This window comes from Erpetoichthys calabaricus, chromosome 16 (genome assembly GCF_900747795.2).
Source record: "Erpetoichthys calabaricus chromosome 16, fErpCal1.3, whole genome shotgun sequence".
NCBI lineage: Eukaryota > Metazoa > Chordata > Cladistia > Polypteriformes > Polypteridae > Erpetoichthys > Erpetoichthys calabaricus.
In genome coordinates, this window is record NC_041409.2 from 3,304,025 (window position 1) to 3,319,402 (window position 15,378).

The window sequence follows — 15,378 nt, forward strand, 5'->3', positions numbered from 1 at the left end:
CCTTGAACCCTCAGACTAGACGTCGGACACCAGGTAAAAGTCCAAATATAATATTTATTAATATAAATAAGTGCACAAAGCACCCTCCTCTCCACAATACTCAATAATAAACAAATAATCAATCCTCCACACTCCCAGACACTTTGCCACCCTTCTTCCCAGCTCAGCTCAGTGTTCTGGGCTTTCCTTATTCCTTTTATAGCTCCTGATCCGGAAGTGGTTCTAAGCACAACCCACAAGTCCATTTCCTTCCGGGTCAGGGCAAACAGTCCTCCTCTTCATCCCGGGAGCACGTCGCTTCCTCCAGTCACGTGACTGTGACGCACTCCCGGGTTATAGGGCATGCAAGAACCCACTAGCCCCCCTACAGCGACTCCTGGCGGCCCCCAAGGTATCCAGCAGGGCTGTGTCACAACACTATAAAGTCCATGAGGCCCTGCTGGATCTCGGGGCACGAATATGCTGTCCGGAGGGCTCCTCCTAGCGGCCTGGGGGTGGCGACCGGAGTCCATAGCCGGTCGTCCATCACAATATATATATAATGTGTATGTATGTCTTGACTGATTTATGAATTACACAATTTAACGTATGTTTTTTAAAATAATATTTCTGTGAGTGTTTAGCAGGCTTGTATTACTGATGGAATTGACTCTGGCCTCCTGCACCCCTAAATTGGAATGAGTGTGCTTTTGTTATGTTGTTTAGGCTACCATTACATACACACAACAAGTCTACCGCCGTTGGCTGCTTTGGTGCACATTTTGTTGTTTTTTTTTATTTCTTTCAAAGTACGGCATCTTTTATGATGTTAGTGCCTGTGTCTACCAAACATCAATGGCTGTCTATTAGCTTATGAAAATGTCAGATTTAATTTATACACCGACGCTCCTTCCAGTCTTCGGATATAAAACTGTTATGCATCTGTGAGATGTCTGGAATGGCGTGTGAGCAATTTCCACCATAAAGGTTCTGCGTTTCTTGTGCTGAGTTGCAGACAGTGACAGAATGTGGGGATGGCCGTACTGCCAGCAGTAGTTGATATTTTCCTATTTCATATTTTCTTTTCAAATCCTGAACCACTTAGCATCTCTTAGATTTTTAGCATTTGTGTACCTTTATTTGTATCAGTATTTAAAAACAATAGTAAGCAAAAGTTTCTGTATGTCCATTGCAGCTTTCTTCATTTTTTTTCTCTTCACAGGTTATCAGTAAGGCTTTGGGCGTGTGGGGCTTGGAGTTGATTCTTTTCAACAGCCCCGAGTATCAGAAGCAGATGGCTGATCCAGTGTAAAGACCTTTTATTTTAATTAACAATCCTATGTAAGCAAACCCAGACAGTATTCATCGCATGAAATTAGTTTGGGCTTAGATTGTTATATTAATGTGTGGTTACAGGACACTTTAGTAGAATGCAAAATCTGACAATGTGAGGAAATTTAGAAATACAGTGGTGAGCAGCAGTCCAGTCATGAGTTGCACAACTTATACAGTTATGTGTTTGTAATTGAAAGTCACTGTAGGTTTTGAAACATACAATGGTGCTAGAAAGCCTTTAGAGTGTTCTATAGTTCTGCATAAATACAACCTAAAATGTGAAGTCCTAAAACTAGCAATAAAGAACCCAATTAAACAACTCGGGAAGTATTTATTTATTGAAGAAATTGATTGATTCTTAAATATTGGTGAGATAACTTTTAAGAAAAACAGTGCAAGTTCAGTACTCACTTCACCGGGGGAAAAAAAAACACACTAGCACTAACCTTGGGCTCTACTTATGTAAATAGCGCTCAGGGATGTGTTTGATTGATTAGTTGAAAGTGGGTAAGACACTTGAGCATTAGTGATGTTCTTTGGACACCTGTATCAGAGTACTTCTGTGTGCACCTTATAACTGTTTCAATACAATCAAATGTGCACAATCACGGGGTATCTTAAATTGTCATCACTCACACATCATACATGAGGGGCGCTGTCTAGTTTCTCAGTCTTTTCTGCCATCATTCCACTTTCCAAAATGGAGTGACTTCATCATTCACTGTTGTTCAGGCCCTGTCTGTTCCCGATGGATGTGGGGGCAGGAAACCTATGGTTTGTATGTACTATTTAAAATTCTGTTTGCTGCACTAAGTGTCAAAAGAACCCAAATAAATTAATTTTGCTCACCTTATTTTTTTTTAACCAGGATTACAGGTAAGTTTGTTTCTTGTGTTCTCAACAGTGCAGTAGATGTTACTCTCTGCCCTCCACAGATACATTACTGGTCTTCATTTTTATTCACTGATTAATTTGTCATTCTGTACTGGCAGAATCTCCTCACTTGTTCTCTCAATGGTTGTTGCTACTACATTCAAAGTTGTAAATTTTTATGTTCAGACTTTACTCAAATCTTTCATGTGGGTAGCATAATGATTTGGTATTTGGTACACTTTTTTAATCTCCAAGAGGAAATTGTCTTTGGAGGTCAGAGAATGATAGTTGGTTACTCAGGAAAATGTCCACAGGTAGGGAAAAAAATAATGTGTTTTACATATTAAATTTCAGACAATAGGGTACCAATTCAAATGTGCAATATTTGTCTTTGATTGTATTTGGATTAAATAAAGTTTTTTTTTATTCTGTTGCAGATCAGAATGTATTTTTCTATATTATCAAAGCTAACTGAGTAAAATAAAAGGTTGTAGATGTGGAAAAGCTGAGCTGTGTTTAAATTGCAGCATGGGTGTGTATATTAATGGTGACAAAGGGTGAATTAGGTTGTGGATTAAATAAAGAATTTTTATAAACTGTTACTGGCATTTCTCAGAATGACAAAAAAAAAAAAATAGAAAGTCTCATCACTCTAAATATGTCCCATGTATGACTCCCCTTTAATGGCACATTTGATTTTTGTGGGGAGTGTCAGCTTTTGAATAAATTAACCTGTGTGATAGCAAGTAACTAGATTGCAGTGAAGTAAACCTGGGTGTCTTCTAAAATCAAATCGAAGTCCATAGCAGGTAAAATAGCTGCTCCTGTAAAATCTACCTTTTCATTTCTTATGCTTATTATGGGGAATTTAATCACTGGTAGTGGTTCTTAATACTTCAGCCTTGCATAAAAGCATTTTGTTTAAAAAATATAAATGATTGCATAGTTACAAAATACTATTTACATTTATTTTGCAGAAATGAAAAGGCGTTTATATGCAACTACAAGGAGCACTGGTTTACAGTACGGAAACTAGGGCGGCAGGTAACTACTTCAACTGATGTTTCGGGAGAGGTTTGTAGAAGTAATCAAGATAACTTGCTGAGACTATCAATTAGGAACAGTTTGGAATTGTGTCTTAAATTGCTTTATATTATTGCATCAAGCCATTCAACAGTGCTATTCAACAGGGCACACGTTTAATTGGGACACGGTGCAAGTGACATTCAAGGCAAATAGTAAGAGTGCCAGACAGCTGGCTTAATTGTGACTATCAAATGAAAACACCATTAACAGATATTTGGACATGAACCCATCAAATGCAGGCTTAAAAAGATGAACATACAAATAAGAAAAAATACTTAAAGACTAACACCCTCTGAAGAACCCCACCTCACTAATCCACCTCTCTTACACACACCCCTCCTCATTTGCTTTGATTCCTGCATGTGTAATCATTATCCTCTAATGATGGTACCTGATAGGTGTTGAAAGCTCAGGAATAAAAGACTGTTTTAAGATGCATTTTCTCCCTTCATGGAGTTCTATCTATAAATATGCAGACCTTCACTTTTTATTTATTTATATATATATATATATATATATGCTGTCGTTTGTGTGGGAAGTTATGAATGTGCATTTTGAGACACTTTTTTTTGTGTACCTAAGCTTTATAAATGAGGTCTTAAGACATTTCGAGTTCAAGATTACCTGTGTGTTCATCTTGTATTTCCTCTGTCATCTCAGAAAGAGGAAGCACTCCTGTGTCTTTTTGAGTCTGAGTTTTTTTTTAAAATGAAGGAATTTGAGTCAGTTTGCATTGTCACACAATCGATACACACTGAGAAAATTAAAAGCATTTCATGGACAAATAAGTTAGTTCCACTGAGAGCTGTTCGTTGAGGCATGTTATTTCGATCTCGGACAATACACTAGCATAACAGACATCAAAATAAAGAATTCAAATCTTTGAAGTCTTTACTTTCTTACAAGATTTGTGCATGTCACATTCACCAAATTTTGGCCAAATATACAATGTTTCTCGGAGATCCTGGAGGGAACACAGTGTGCTTTGTGATTCAACATGGGTTTAAACTTTTTATGATAGGGATCTCACAGAAGTCACATGTAATTAGTGACAGCTTTTCCTTTATATGCTCAAATCATTTGTTCTTCCTCATAGTTTACATTTGTGTTCTTATTCTTATATTTTTTTTTCTCACTGGCACACTTTTTTTTAAAAAAATGTTTTGCGTTTGCTTTTTCTTTTAATGTATTTCTAAGCCATTTTCCTACTTGCTGGACATATGAGCCTATTGTAATCGTGACTATCAGCACCTTCTGCATAGAAGTGCCCACTGTAGCTCTGCTAGATACTTGCATGTTCAGCTGGATTGCATTGCATAAATCTCTGTATCTCATGCAGGTAGTTGGTACTCTTCTTTCTAAAGAGCTGCTTTTGTGAGCTCAGCCTTACTTTTTCTTGGCCACATTCCTGTAAATTGTTGTTATTTCATAGAAAGACTTATTTAGCATATATCTTTCACTTTTTTCCCTTTAGTGGTTTAACTTGAATTCTTTGTTGACGGGTCCAGAACTTATCTCTGACACATACCTTGCACTATTCCTGGCACAACTGCAGCAGGAAGGTAAAGAAAACTTGGATTTAAGTGTTTGACAAATGGCATTTATGGTGCCATCCACCTCTATGCTTTTCTATAGCGTACTGATACACTAATGTTTTTTTTTCTTAGGTTACTCCATATTTGTAATTAGAGGGGAACTGCCTGACTGTGAGGCAGACCAAATTTTAGGCATAATACGGGTGGAGCAGAGACAAAGACCTCGCTTGATTGGAGAGGACGCTTCTCAGCTGGCTTCCAGGCAAAGGTAAAGCAGTGATACTAGAAGCACATCTTTATTTCACATTACGTATAAATACATACTAGCAGTGCCAGTCAAAGATAGAGTGGAGTCCATTTTATATTGTGTTAGTTCACATGCTCAGTAATACAGAATGATGACTTTTTGTTTTTTAAACTGCAACTTTACTGTACAATTTTTAATTCCAAATGGTAACTGCATTTCCACATTTTCACCATGTCGGTATTGTATTTTTACAGATTCTTCAGTATCCCTTCAGTCTCCCATAGACGTGAATGTTAGATTAACTGGATGTTCTAAACCGTATGTATGTGTTTGTGTGCTTGTCCCTTCCATGACTGGTTCCTACCAAGGCTTTTTGTGACCCTAAATTGGATCACACTGGAACTCTCCCACTTCTTTGGTTTTGTTTTTGTTCAGGTTGTTTATTTTTAATGCAATGTCAGAATAGCTCATGTCTGTGCAACTTTAAACCAATGTGGCCTATTTGTTTTTTTCTCTCCAGAAGTCCCCTCGATAAAACAACGGAAGGCAGGAGAGCATTTGAGGGTGGTCCAATAGACGAAGATGAAGAAAACCTTTCTAAAGCACTTGCCCTCAGTCAGAAGGACATTGAGGTAGAAGATGAAGAGGCTGATCTGCGCAGAGCAATTCAGCTAAGCATGCAGGGTATGTGTTACTAAAATTTACAAACTCCCTATAGAACTAAGTCTACTAAGACAAAAAGAACCTGCTCTGTCTCTTCTTCTCTAGTTCCTCTGTGTTCTGAGACCAGTCCAGCCTGTCATTAATGTGGGCCACCAAATACCTCTAGGAGTGCATCACCTCTGCTGTACATCCACTCCCTGGATACCTGGACATAGAAAATCTTTGGTGCGGCTAAAGTCAATAACCGGTTCTTTGGTTTTGCTGATGTTAAATTGTAATCAATTTTGTCTGCACCAAGAAACAATCTGTTTCACTTTCCCTCATCAATACAACCCATAAGTACAGAATCATCTGAAAATTTCTGCAGGTGATATGACCTGCTGTTATAGTGATAGTCTGAGGTATACAGAGTGAAGAGAAAAGGAGACAGAACTGTACCTTGCAGTGTTCCAGTGTTGTTCACATCCATATCAGAAACAGCACTGCTGCATCATGGATCTCATGCACAGATGATGTATTTGTGAAGCCTGCATATTCCCCTTTGCTTTTGAATGCGTTTTCCACCAAAATTTCCACCACCGTTGGGGTCTGGTGAATATGAATTGGGCTCATTTGGAGTATGTGTGTGTGTGTGTGAGAGTGGGCTGCGCCCAGTCCACATCTGTTACCTGCCTTGTGCAGTGACCCTGATGTCAGTTACAATGACTTTTTCAAGACATTCAGTTTCAGTAGATCAGGCATCCTTACAAAAGATAGCTGACTTTTAAAATCTCTTGGTTTGTACAAAAACTATTATACACTGCGTTAAAAATTAAACTTAGGCTTATGCTTTGTAGTAGGTGTAAAACCTTCAGAACTGCTCTACTAATGCTGAAGTGATCTTACTATAAAAACATTTTTGCAAATGTCTGTGAAGATACTCAGTCATCCAGATGAAATTATCTGGTAGTTGAGCCATGGCAACTGGACTTCTTTATTGTTAGGTAGATACGTTGCAATGACGAAGCTGCTTGGATGAGCAGTGAAACATATCTACCTAACAAGAAAGAATTCCAGTTGCCATGACTCAACTACCAGGTAATGTTTTCAAATGGTGCTTGATTTGAGGAGGAGTAGCAAATCGCATTATATGAAGTGAGTAGCTGTAAACTAAACATTGCAGAGCTATTACTGTACTACTACTGCCATGCAGGACGCTGCAAGCACTGCATTTTGGAACAACTCTCCATTTTGCTAAAGCGTAGTGTTCTTCCCCAGCACCACATATCATACTGTATTTTAAAATCACAGTGTCAGTTATGTACCTTCAGTTTTAATAGAATTTTGTAGCTTTTCTCTGTTTTTGTAATTAATATGCTATACATTGTTAGGGTTGATAAACATATGTGTGTGGTGTTGGAATTGTCAGAAAAAATTGAAAGTATTAAGCAAAAGCACGAAGTGGAGAATGTGCTACTACTATTGCTTCAATTTATAGAGTAGAGAGAATGTTATAGTGAATGATATAAAGTGTGATGCTGACAAAATTGAAAAACAACATGTCGAAAATGGAAACCATTGACAGTAATGTTATTCTGTATTAATAATAATGCATTTTATTTATAGGGGCACTTTACATTAGCAGTAATTCTCAAAGTGTAACATAAAAAGTTAAACAAAGGCAAGGCAAGATAAAAACAGAGATAAAACAGCAATAATTATAGAATTATTGTTAATAAGCTTTCCTAAATAGAAAAGTCTTTAGCTGTTTTTTAAAACAGCCCACAATCTGCTGTGTTGTTAGGCTCTCTGGTAGGGCATTAGAGAGAGCATTAGAGCCGTGGAGCAGCGGCTGCAAAGGCTGTCTCCCATTGTATGAAGTTTAGTCACAGGGGGGTGAAGGCGGCGGGTATTTGTAAAACGGAGGTTTCTTGTAGTGGATTGTAGTATAAGGAGTTCCTTAAGGTATTGTGGAGCATTTCCATGGATACATTGGTGAGTAAACAAACACAGTTTGTATTCTATACAGAGACGGATAGGGAGCCAATGAAGTGATCGAAGGATTTGTGAAATGTGTTCATATTTCCGCACCCTCATCAGGATTCTTGCAGCACTATTTTGAATTTGTTGTAGCTTTTGAAGGCTCTTGTTGGGTATCCCGATGAGGAGTGCATTATAATAGTCCAGTCTGGATGAGACAAAGGCATGAACTAGCTTTTCAGCATCATAGAGGGCGAGGTAGGGACGGAGTTTGGCTATGTTTCGCAGATGAAGGAATACAATTTTTACAAAGGTGATAGATATGTATATCAAATGACAGATGGGAGTCTAACTTGACACCCAGATTTTTAACAGAAGGGGAGAGGGTAATGGTACGGTCAGAAAAGGAAATACAATTTACAGAGGAACAAAGTTTATGGGGGGTGCCAATTCAAAGAGCTTCAGTTTTGATGCTGTTCAGCGTGAGGAAGTTCTTGGACATCCAGGCCTCAATCTCATCCAAGCAAGAGGAAAAAGTTGATGGAGGTGTAAGAGAAGTCGAATCCAGTCTCACATAGAGCTGTGTATCATCGGCATAGCAATGGAATGAAACTCCATGCTTGCGGATGAGGTGACCCAGGGGTAGTATATAGATATTAAAGAGGGTTGGCCCAAGGACTGATCCTTGTGGGACCCCACAGGTGACAGTGTGGGTATGAGATTTAGCATCCCCCAAGGCCACATACTCAGTCCTGTCTGTAAGATAGGACTCGAACCACTCCAAAGCAATGCCAGAAAGTCCAATTGTATAGTGAAGATGATGAAGGAGAATATTATGATCTACCATATCAAATGCAGCTGTATGGTCCAGGAGGATAAGGAATGATGGAGAGCCATGGTCAGCAGCCATCAGGAGGTCATTGGTGACTTTGACCAGGGCTGTCTCTGTGCTGTGAGAAGTTCGGAAACCAGACTGAAATTTTTCAAACCGATTGAATTTTTTGAGGTGATCCTTAAGCTGAACCAAAACAACCTTTTCCAAAACCTTGGACAAAAATGGAAGGTTGGAGATCAGACGATAGTTTGCTATCACTTCAGGATCCAAAGAGGATTTTTTTAAATGAGGTCTAATTTTTGTGGTTTTCAAGGCCAGTGGGACTAAGCCGCTCTGGAGAGAGTGATTCTGTATTAATGTTGTTGTTCTTCTGTTTTATAATTTTCTTTTTAAATTCTGTTATGTTTTGTTAATATATTGTGATGTGCAAGCAACTTGTGATGCGCTGTGTGGGAGCAGAAAGGGCAGAATGAATGCTGTAAATGATAGAACTGGGTGAAGGTTTTCTGTTTTGTGAAGGGTTGACATGTGTCTTTTAGGAATTGAGTGAAGGAAAAGTTAGGAGAAAAAGGAAGGCGCGACAGAAGGAAGTTTTGAGTAGGGAGTCAGGAGACAATAAGCAGGAGTGTGTGCGATATAGAGAAAAAAAGGAATGTAAGTGGCAGGAGATAAACTGAGTGGTAGGGAAAGCTTTCTTTTATTGTTTTGGAGGTTTGCTCTGTAACCCAGATAACAGAGTACTGTATAAGACAGGGCACCGTTTGTTACAGAACAATAGACTCCAAGTAAAATGCAGAAAACTTCAGTAGCTCTGACTTGTATTTGCTTATATGTGTGCTGGTCATTACAATATTATATGAATTAATTTTGTTAATGCTATATTATATTTTGTTAATACGCTAAATTAATCTACGGTATATCGTTTTTAAAGTAGCTGTTCTGTTACCTGTCACGGCCTCAGTCCCGACCCCTGACAGATAATCAAGGTTTTTCTGTAGTTTAATAACCCTTATACTACTGTTTTTGCAGTCCTCAGCAAGGTGTCTTATTTCAAATTTCCTGTTTAACTGATTTGAACATTAGGGTCCTCTACTACTGGCTCTTCTACTGACACTATTGGAGACATTACTGCTAACACATCAAAGTCTGTCCAGAGTGAATCACTGTCTGCAGAGGAATTACGACGACGGCGGCAGGCATATTTTGAAAAGTAAGTTTATGTATTTGTGTGTATCTCTCTTTTTATGGTCCTTCTTGGCAAGCTAAGATTCCTAATTGTTTCCATTAATGTTTTAAAAGCTAGGCATTATATTATAGTCTGTTTTATTGCCATTTGCTAAGTTCAGCTTTTCAGTAAAGGACATCTCTTGGAAAGCCAGTAGGAGCTCACAAGGTAAAGAGCAATTTCATGTAAACTATAACAAAATTCACAAGATGGAGTTACTAGTTGCTGAAAAAGCTCAGAGATATTGTTGAATTGATGCCCAAAAGCATATATTTGTTAATCTGTTCTAAAATAATACTGTCCATTGATGTATTAATGTTTTCACCATCCTTTGTTGGGATTTCAGTAAGATGTTCAGTTATGTTTTCCACTATGCAACAATTTCTGCGTAATTAATTTTCAGGTACAATCAAGCATTGACAGTAGGTTAACCCTTGTAATGACCAAGGCAGTGAGTTGAAGACAATTTTAAAGTCAATGCAGCACAGAATCAAAGTGTAGTCTTTGGAGGGCAAGCAGAAAGAGTAGTCTGTTAGCAGGCAAGGGTCAAATACCAAAATGAAACAAGGAATCAGATTATTAAAGTACAAAGCAAAAGGCAAGATCAGAAGCAAAGTCATTGTCTTATTTCAAGAATCCAAAGCTTGGGCACTTTTTAGAACTTGCTGGCATATTTAATTAGTGGTGACGTGATGAACCGGCAAGTTTGATTCAACAGTTGATATCATTGCTACCAACAATATGGCTCAATCATGAGGATTACAGACCACAGGAAACAAAAAATATGCAAAGTAAGACAATCTCATGTATTTATGACTGCACTTGTGATACTCAACGCAATACAGAAAAATGTAATCTTAACTGGCCTTGCAAGTAAAGAAAACAAAAATAAAATTGCATAACTAGACTGTTATTGACTTTTAGCCGTTCTCAGTTTTATAAGTTGCCGAAAGAAATTCATTGTTTGTAAAGTAAGGTTTTACAAGTGTTAATGAAAGCTGAATCCAAGTTTCCTAAATAACTTCTTAAAGGCCTAGCTGAAATGAAACTAAGATTGCCTCCCCAGACTGAATCAAATACAGTGTTAATCAAGCAATATTTGCATGTGGCTATTTCTAATTTACAGTAAAATTTTACAAAAGAACCCGTGTTAACTTGAATTTCCTGCATTTTTACATTTGTCAGACAACAGCCAACTCCATCTACAGCTAAGGAGTCCCAAGACACTAGAAGTGCCAGCGCAACTGGAGACAGTTCAGGTATTTTTTTTTTCCAGCCTTTTTGAGTTATAATCCATTCATACATTTATTACATGTACATGGATGGGTTACATGGCATGGATTTCCTTTGGTTTTTCGTGAACACTGTTCCGGTACTATAAGTGACAAAAAAAGCATTATTTTTATTTTTCATACTTTTTTATATTAAAGATACTTTAAATACATGACTTCTCCACATACTCAGTACTTCCGAGTAAACTTATTCCAGCAGTCTGTAAGCCTTTTAATGCCTTCATAAACCTCTTTTGAGTGAAAGGAAAGCCAATTTCTCACTACAATCAGAAGCAAATTAGTTCATGAGAGGAAGATTCTGGCTAATCAGTCTACAGGCAGCTGCTAGAGTATTCAACAGGTAAGGCATGCACTGTGGGCCTGTTGTGCAGAAACAACACTTAGTCTTTCTGCTCAGCATAGTTATCAGACTCTCCATGCTTGTTCCTCTGTTTAATGAACTGCTTCCAAACTGTGTAATGGTGTGTTGGGCATTGCTGACAAGGCATGTTGTCATCCCTGTTATTCTGGAAAATTTGTTTAGTGTTTCTAAACTAATACTTTAACTGCCAGTTACATTTTGTTATTATGTAACTATTGATTAGCACATGCACATAAGAATTCCAGTGAATCCTGAACATTTGACACTAAGGAACCTATAAACTATCGGCCTATTACAGTCATGTCTTCTTTTTTTAAATGTTATGGTGATTACTGCTCTTCATTGTTAAGCAGTGATAACATTTATGAAGAAATAGGTAGTACTTTATTTTGAATTCAAGGTGCAAATTTCAACTTGTTTCAGTGTACAAACTTGTGTTAATGGGTGGTTAAGATAACTTTAAGCCTCATGCAGTGCTTGAATTCTGAGACCTGTAGTAATAGTGCCACCTGTTGGACAACGTCAAGAAAATAATTTGATGTCATAGGGTCCTTATGATCACACACACAGAGTAGAGTGAAATTGTAATTTGCATGTGCTAAACAACACATTGGCACTCTCTAGCTTCCATGATCAGTGAGTATTACTACCACACTTCTGTCTTATATATATATATATATATATATATATAAAAATATCAAAATTTACTCCTGTTAATATTATGTGTGCATGTATAAGTTTGAAGACCCTAATTTATAAAATAATAAACTATGTTTAATATATGTGAACTTCGTTACTATAATGTTCCTGGGTAACTAAGAATGTGTATGTGTTTTAACATTTTGATTGTCCACAATTTATAGTTTTATTACACCACTTGGATATTTACAATATGTATTTACTATATTTAGTTATAACTATTTAGTTATTTACTGATAAAGAACATGTTGCAGAGCGTGAAATAAAGTTTCAGACTATATTCTTGTGTAGCTGCTGTGCTTTCTAATTAAATAGTTAGGCCAGCTGGTGTATGAATAGCGTGAGGCCATCAGTGGAATCCATCAGGCAATTTGTGAATGAAGAGATGTTATTTCGCATGTATAGTTATGATACTGAGTCCAGTATCATTTATGAACTAACACTGTAGATATAGCAGATACTGAGAAGGTAGAAAACACACCTGGATATTCTTTAAAGCTAGGCCAACATTTGGAAATGCAGGAAGTGATGCATGTAGACAAAAGTAATAATATAAGTGACACCGACCTGTAGGAACCTCACAGTAGGATTTAAGAGATTTAAATTGAACGTGTTTACGTGCATATACCAATCCAGGATAAGGCAAGGAACCTGTATAAGGCAGACACCTGGTTTCTAAAAAAAAAAAAAAAAAAAAAAAACCTTGTTTACATGTGCATGTCCTCTTACAGAGTTGTCCATTGCAAATACAGTATATGCCAATATCATAAACATACATTAAAGAAAGATTAAATGGCTGCTGCTGTGAGTCTGAAATAAGCATGGAGCCTGTGTCTCCTGATCAGTATTGGCAACATCACTTTTAGAAGCAACTTGGTTATATCACTTATTATTTACAAAAACTTAACGGAATGTTATATAGTTACTTGTAATGTGTTACAAGCGGTCTGTTATCTTTGTGTTACTTTTTCTTCTTTTGTATGAAAAACTGCACATTTGGCTGGCCAGTATTTGCTATTAAATCCTAAGCCCATAAGTCAGCCAGGCATCATCATTTTCCTGTATTTTATAAAAATGTTTAGTCCAGCATGTGCTGTGAAGCAAATTGCATCCATCTCCTTTTTATATTTTTAACCTGAGCCACAAATGATCGGCGGTATGAACATTGCCTGCTGTACCACCCAATCACACTGTTTCAACTGATCTATAGCAAATTGCTAGATGAAAACTAAAAGAACCCTTATTAATAGGATTTTGTTACCGGATCTGATTCATTTAAGCCCTGCAAAGGAGCAGTGTACCAGTATGTTTACCTCTTGCCTTACACCCAGTGCTTCTGGGGTAATAACAGTGCTGGCAGTTTTACTTCAAAAAATAAGTATTGTGTTAGCTTACACATTACTTTTAAAAGTAATTGAACTGCTTAATGTAGGTTTCTTTTAATGCCAATACCCCCACCACTGCTCCTTCAAGATTGTATGCTGTATATTCAGCTCATCAACATAAATTTAGTGATTTCTGAAATATTGAGACAAATTATATCAGCAAGGTGAACAAATAATTTGACTACTAAAGCATTCGCCTCAGGAAATTTATCTTTGTGGACGCTTCCTTCATTTTCTACCCGTGGTTGCTGAAAGCATGTGCGAAATTAACAAATGTAATGGAACATGCACAGACTATGAAATCCTTTACTGTAACCCAGCTAAAAGTTTACATGACCAAACAACCAGATTATTCACAGAGGATGCTACATGTGTTAACCTGGTTTCTTAGAGACCAAAATCCTGGGTTCTGTAACTGGATTAAGGGTTTACATGGCATTTTAGAAAATGGGATTTTGTGAATAAAGGTGCTATTAAAATGCATGTAAGTACACTCATTGACACAGCACTCTCACTGTCTAGGCAGTGTTCAGAAGCAATTAGGATATCATGTATTCTGTCATTTTAAGCCAGATTGTAGTAGATTTTAAGACAGGAATTGTTTTCTGCGAAAGGATCAGGAGATTAAAATCATAATTCTTCATCTTCTTCTTTCGACTGCTCCCATTGGGAGTCGCCACAGCGGATCATCTTCTTCAATATCTTTCTGTCCTCTGCATCTTCCTCTGTTACACCCATCACCTGCATGTCCTCTCTCACCACGTCCATAAACCTTCTCTTAGGCCTTCAGCTTTTCCTCTTGCCTGGCAGCTCTATCCTTAGCATCCTTCTCCCAATATACTCAGCATCTCTAATCTCCACATGTCCAAACCAACACAATCTCGCTTCTCTGACTTTGTCTCCCAACCGTCCAAGTTGAGCTGACCCTCTAATGTACTCATTTCTAATCCTATCCATCCTTGTCACACCCAATGCAAATCTTAGCATCTTTAACTCTGCTACCTCCAGCTCTGTGTTGTGGTTTCTGGTCAGTGCCACCACCTCCAACCCATATAACATAGCTGGTCTCACTACCGTCCTGTAGACCTTCCCTTTCACTCTTGCTCATACCCGTTTGTCACAAATCACTCCTGACTCTCTTCTCCACCCATTTCACCCTGCCTGCACTCTTTTTCACCTCTCTTCCACAATCCCCATTACTCTGTACTGTTGATCCCAAGTATTTAAACTCATCCACCTTCGCCAACTTCTTGCATCCTCACAGTTCCACTGACCTCCCTCTCATATACACACATGTGTTCTGTATTGTTCCTACTGACCTTCATTCCTCTCTAGAGCATATCTCCACCTCTCCAGGGTCTCCTCAACCTGCACCCTACTATCGCTACAGATCACAATGTCATCAGCAAACATCATAGTCCACGAGGACTCCTGTCTAATCTCATCTGTTAACCTGTCCTTCACCATTGCAAATAAGAAAGGGCTCAGTGCCGATCCTTGATGTAATCCCACCTTGAATGCATCCGTCACTCCTACTGCAGACCTCACCATGGTCACACTTCCCTCGTACATATCCTGTACAACTCTTACATACTTCTCTGCCACTCCCGGCTTCCTCATACAATGCCACAACTCCTCTCGAGGCACCCTGTCATATGCTTTGTCCACGTCCACAAAGACGCAATGCAACTCCTTCTGGCCTTCTCTATACTTCTCCATCAACACCCTCAGAGCAAACATCGCATCTGTGGTGCTCTTTCTTGGCATGAAACCATACTGCTGCTCACTAATCATCCCCTCACTTCTTAACCTAGCTTCCACTACTCTTTCCCATAAGTGTATTCTGTGGCTCATCAATTTTATAGCCCCTGTAGTTACTACAGTCCTACACACACACCCCTTAT

The 15,378-nt window shown here is 38.2% G+C and overlaps 1 protein-coding gene across 1 annotated transcript in view; it reads left to right on the forward strand.

Annotated features, from left to right (window-relative positions):
• atxn3 (ataxin 3) overlaps nucleotides 1-15,378 on the forward strand; it is a 32,652-nt gene that overhangs the window by 9,305 nt on the left and 7,969 nt on the right. The window contains exons 4-10 of the mRNA XM_028821237.2: nucleotides 1,202-1,287; nucleotides 3,165-3,231; nucleotides 4,748-4,835; nucleotides 4,941-5,076; nucleotides 5,576-5,739; nucleotides 9,596-9,722; nucleotides 10,923-10,996. Of these exons, the coding sequence (XP_028677070.1) occupies nucleotides 1,202-1,287; nucleotides 3,165-3,231; nucleotides 4,748-4,835; nucleotides 4,941-5,076; nucleotides 5,576-5,739; nucleotides 9,596-9,722; nucleotides 10,923-10,996 (742 nt within the window). The remainder of the gene's footprint in view (nucleotides 1-1,201; nucleotides 1,288-3,164; nucleotides 3,232-4,747; nucleotides 4,836-4,940; nucleotides 5,077-5,575; nucleotides 5,740-9,595; nucleotides 9,723-10,922; nucleotides 10,997-15,378) is intronic.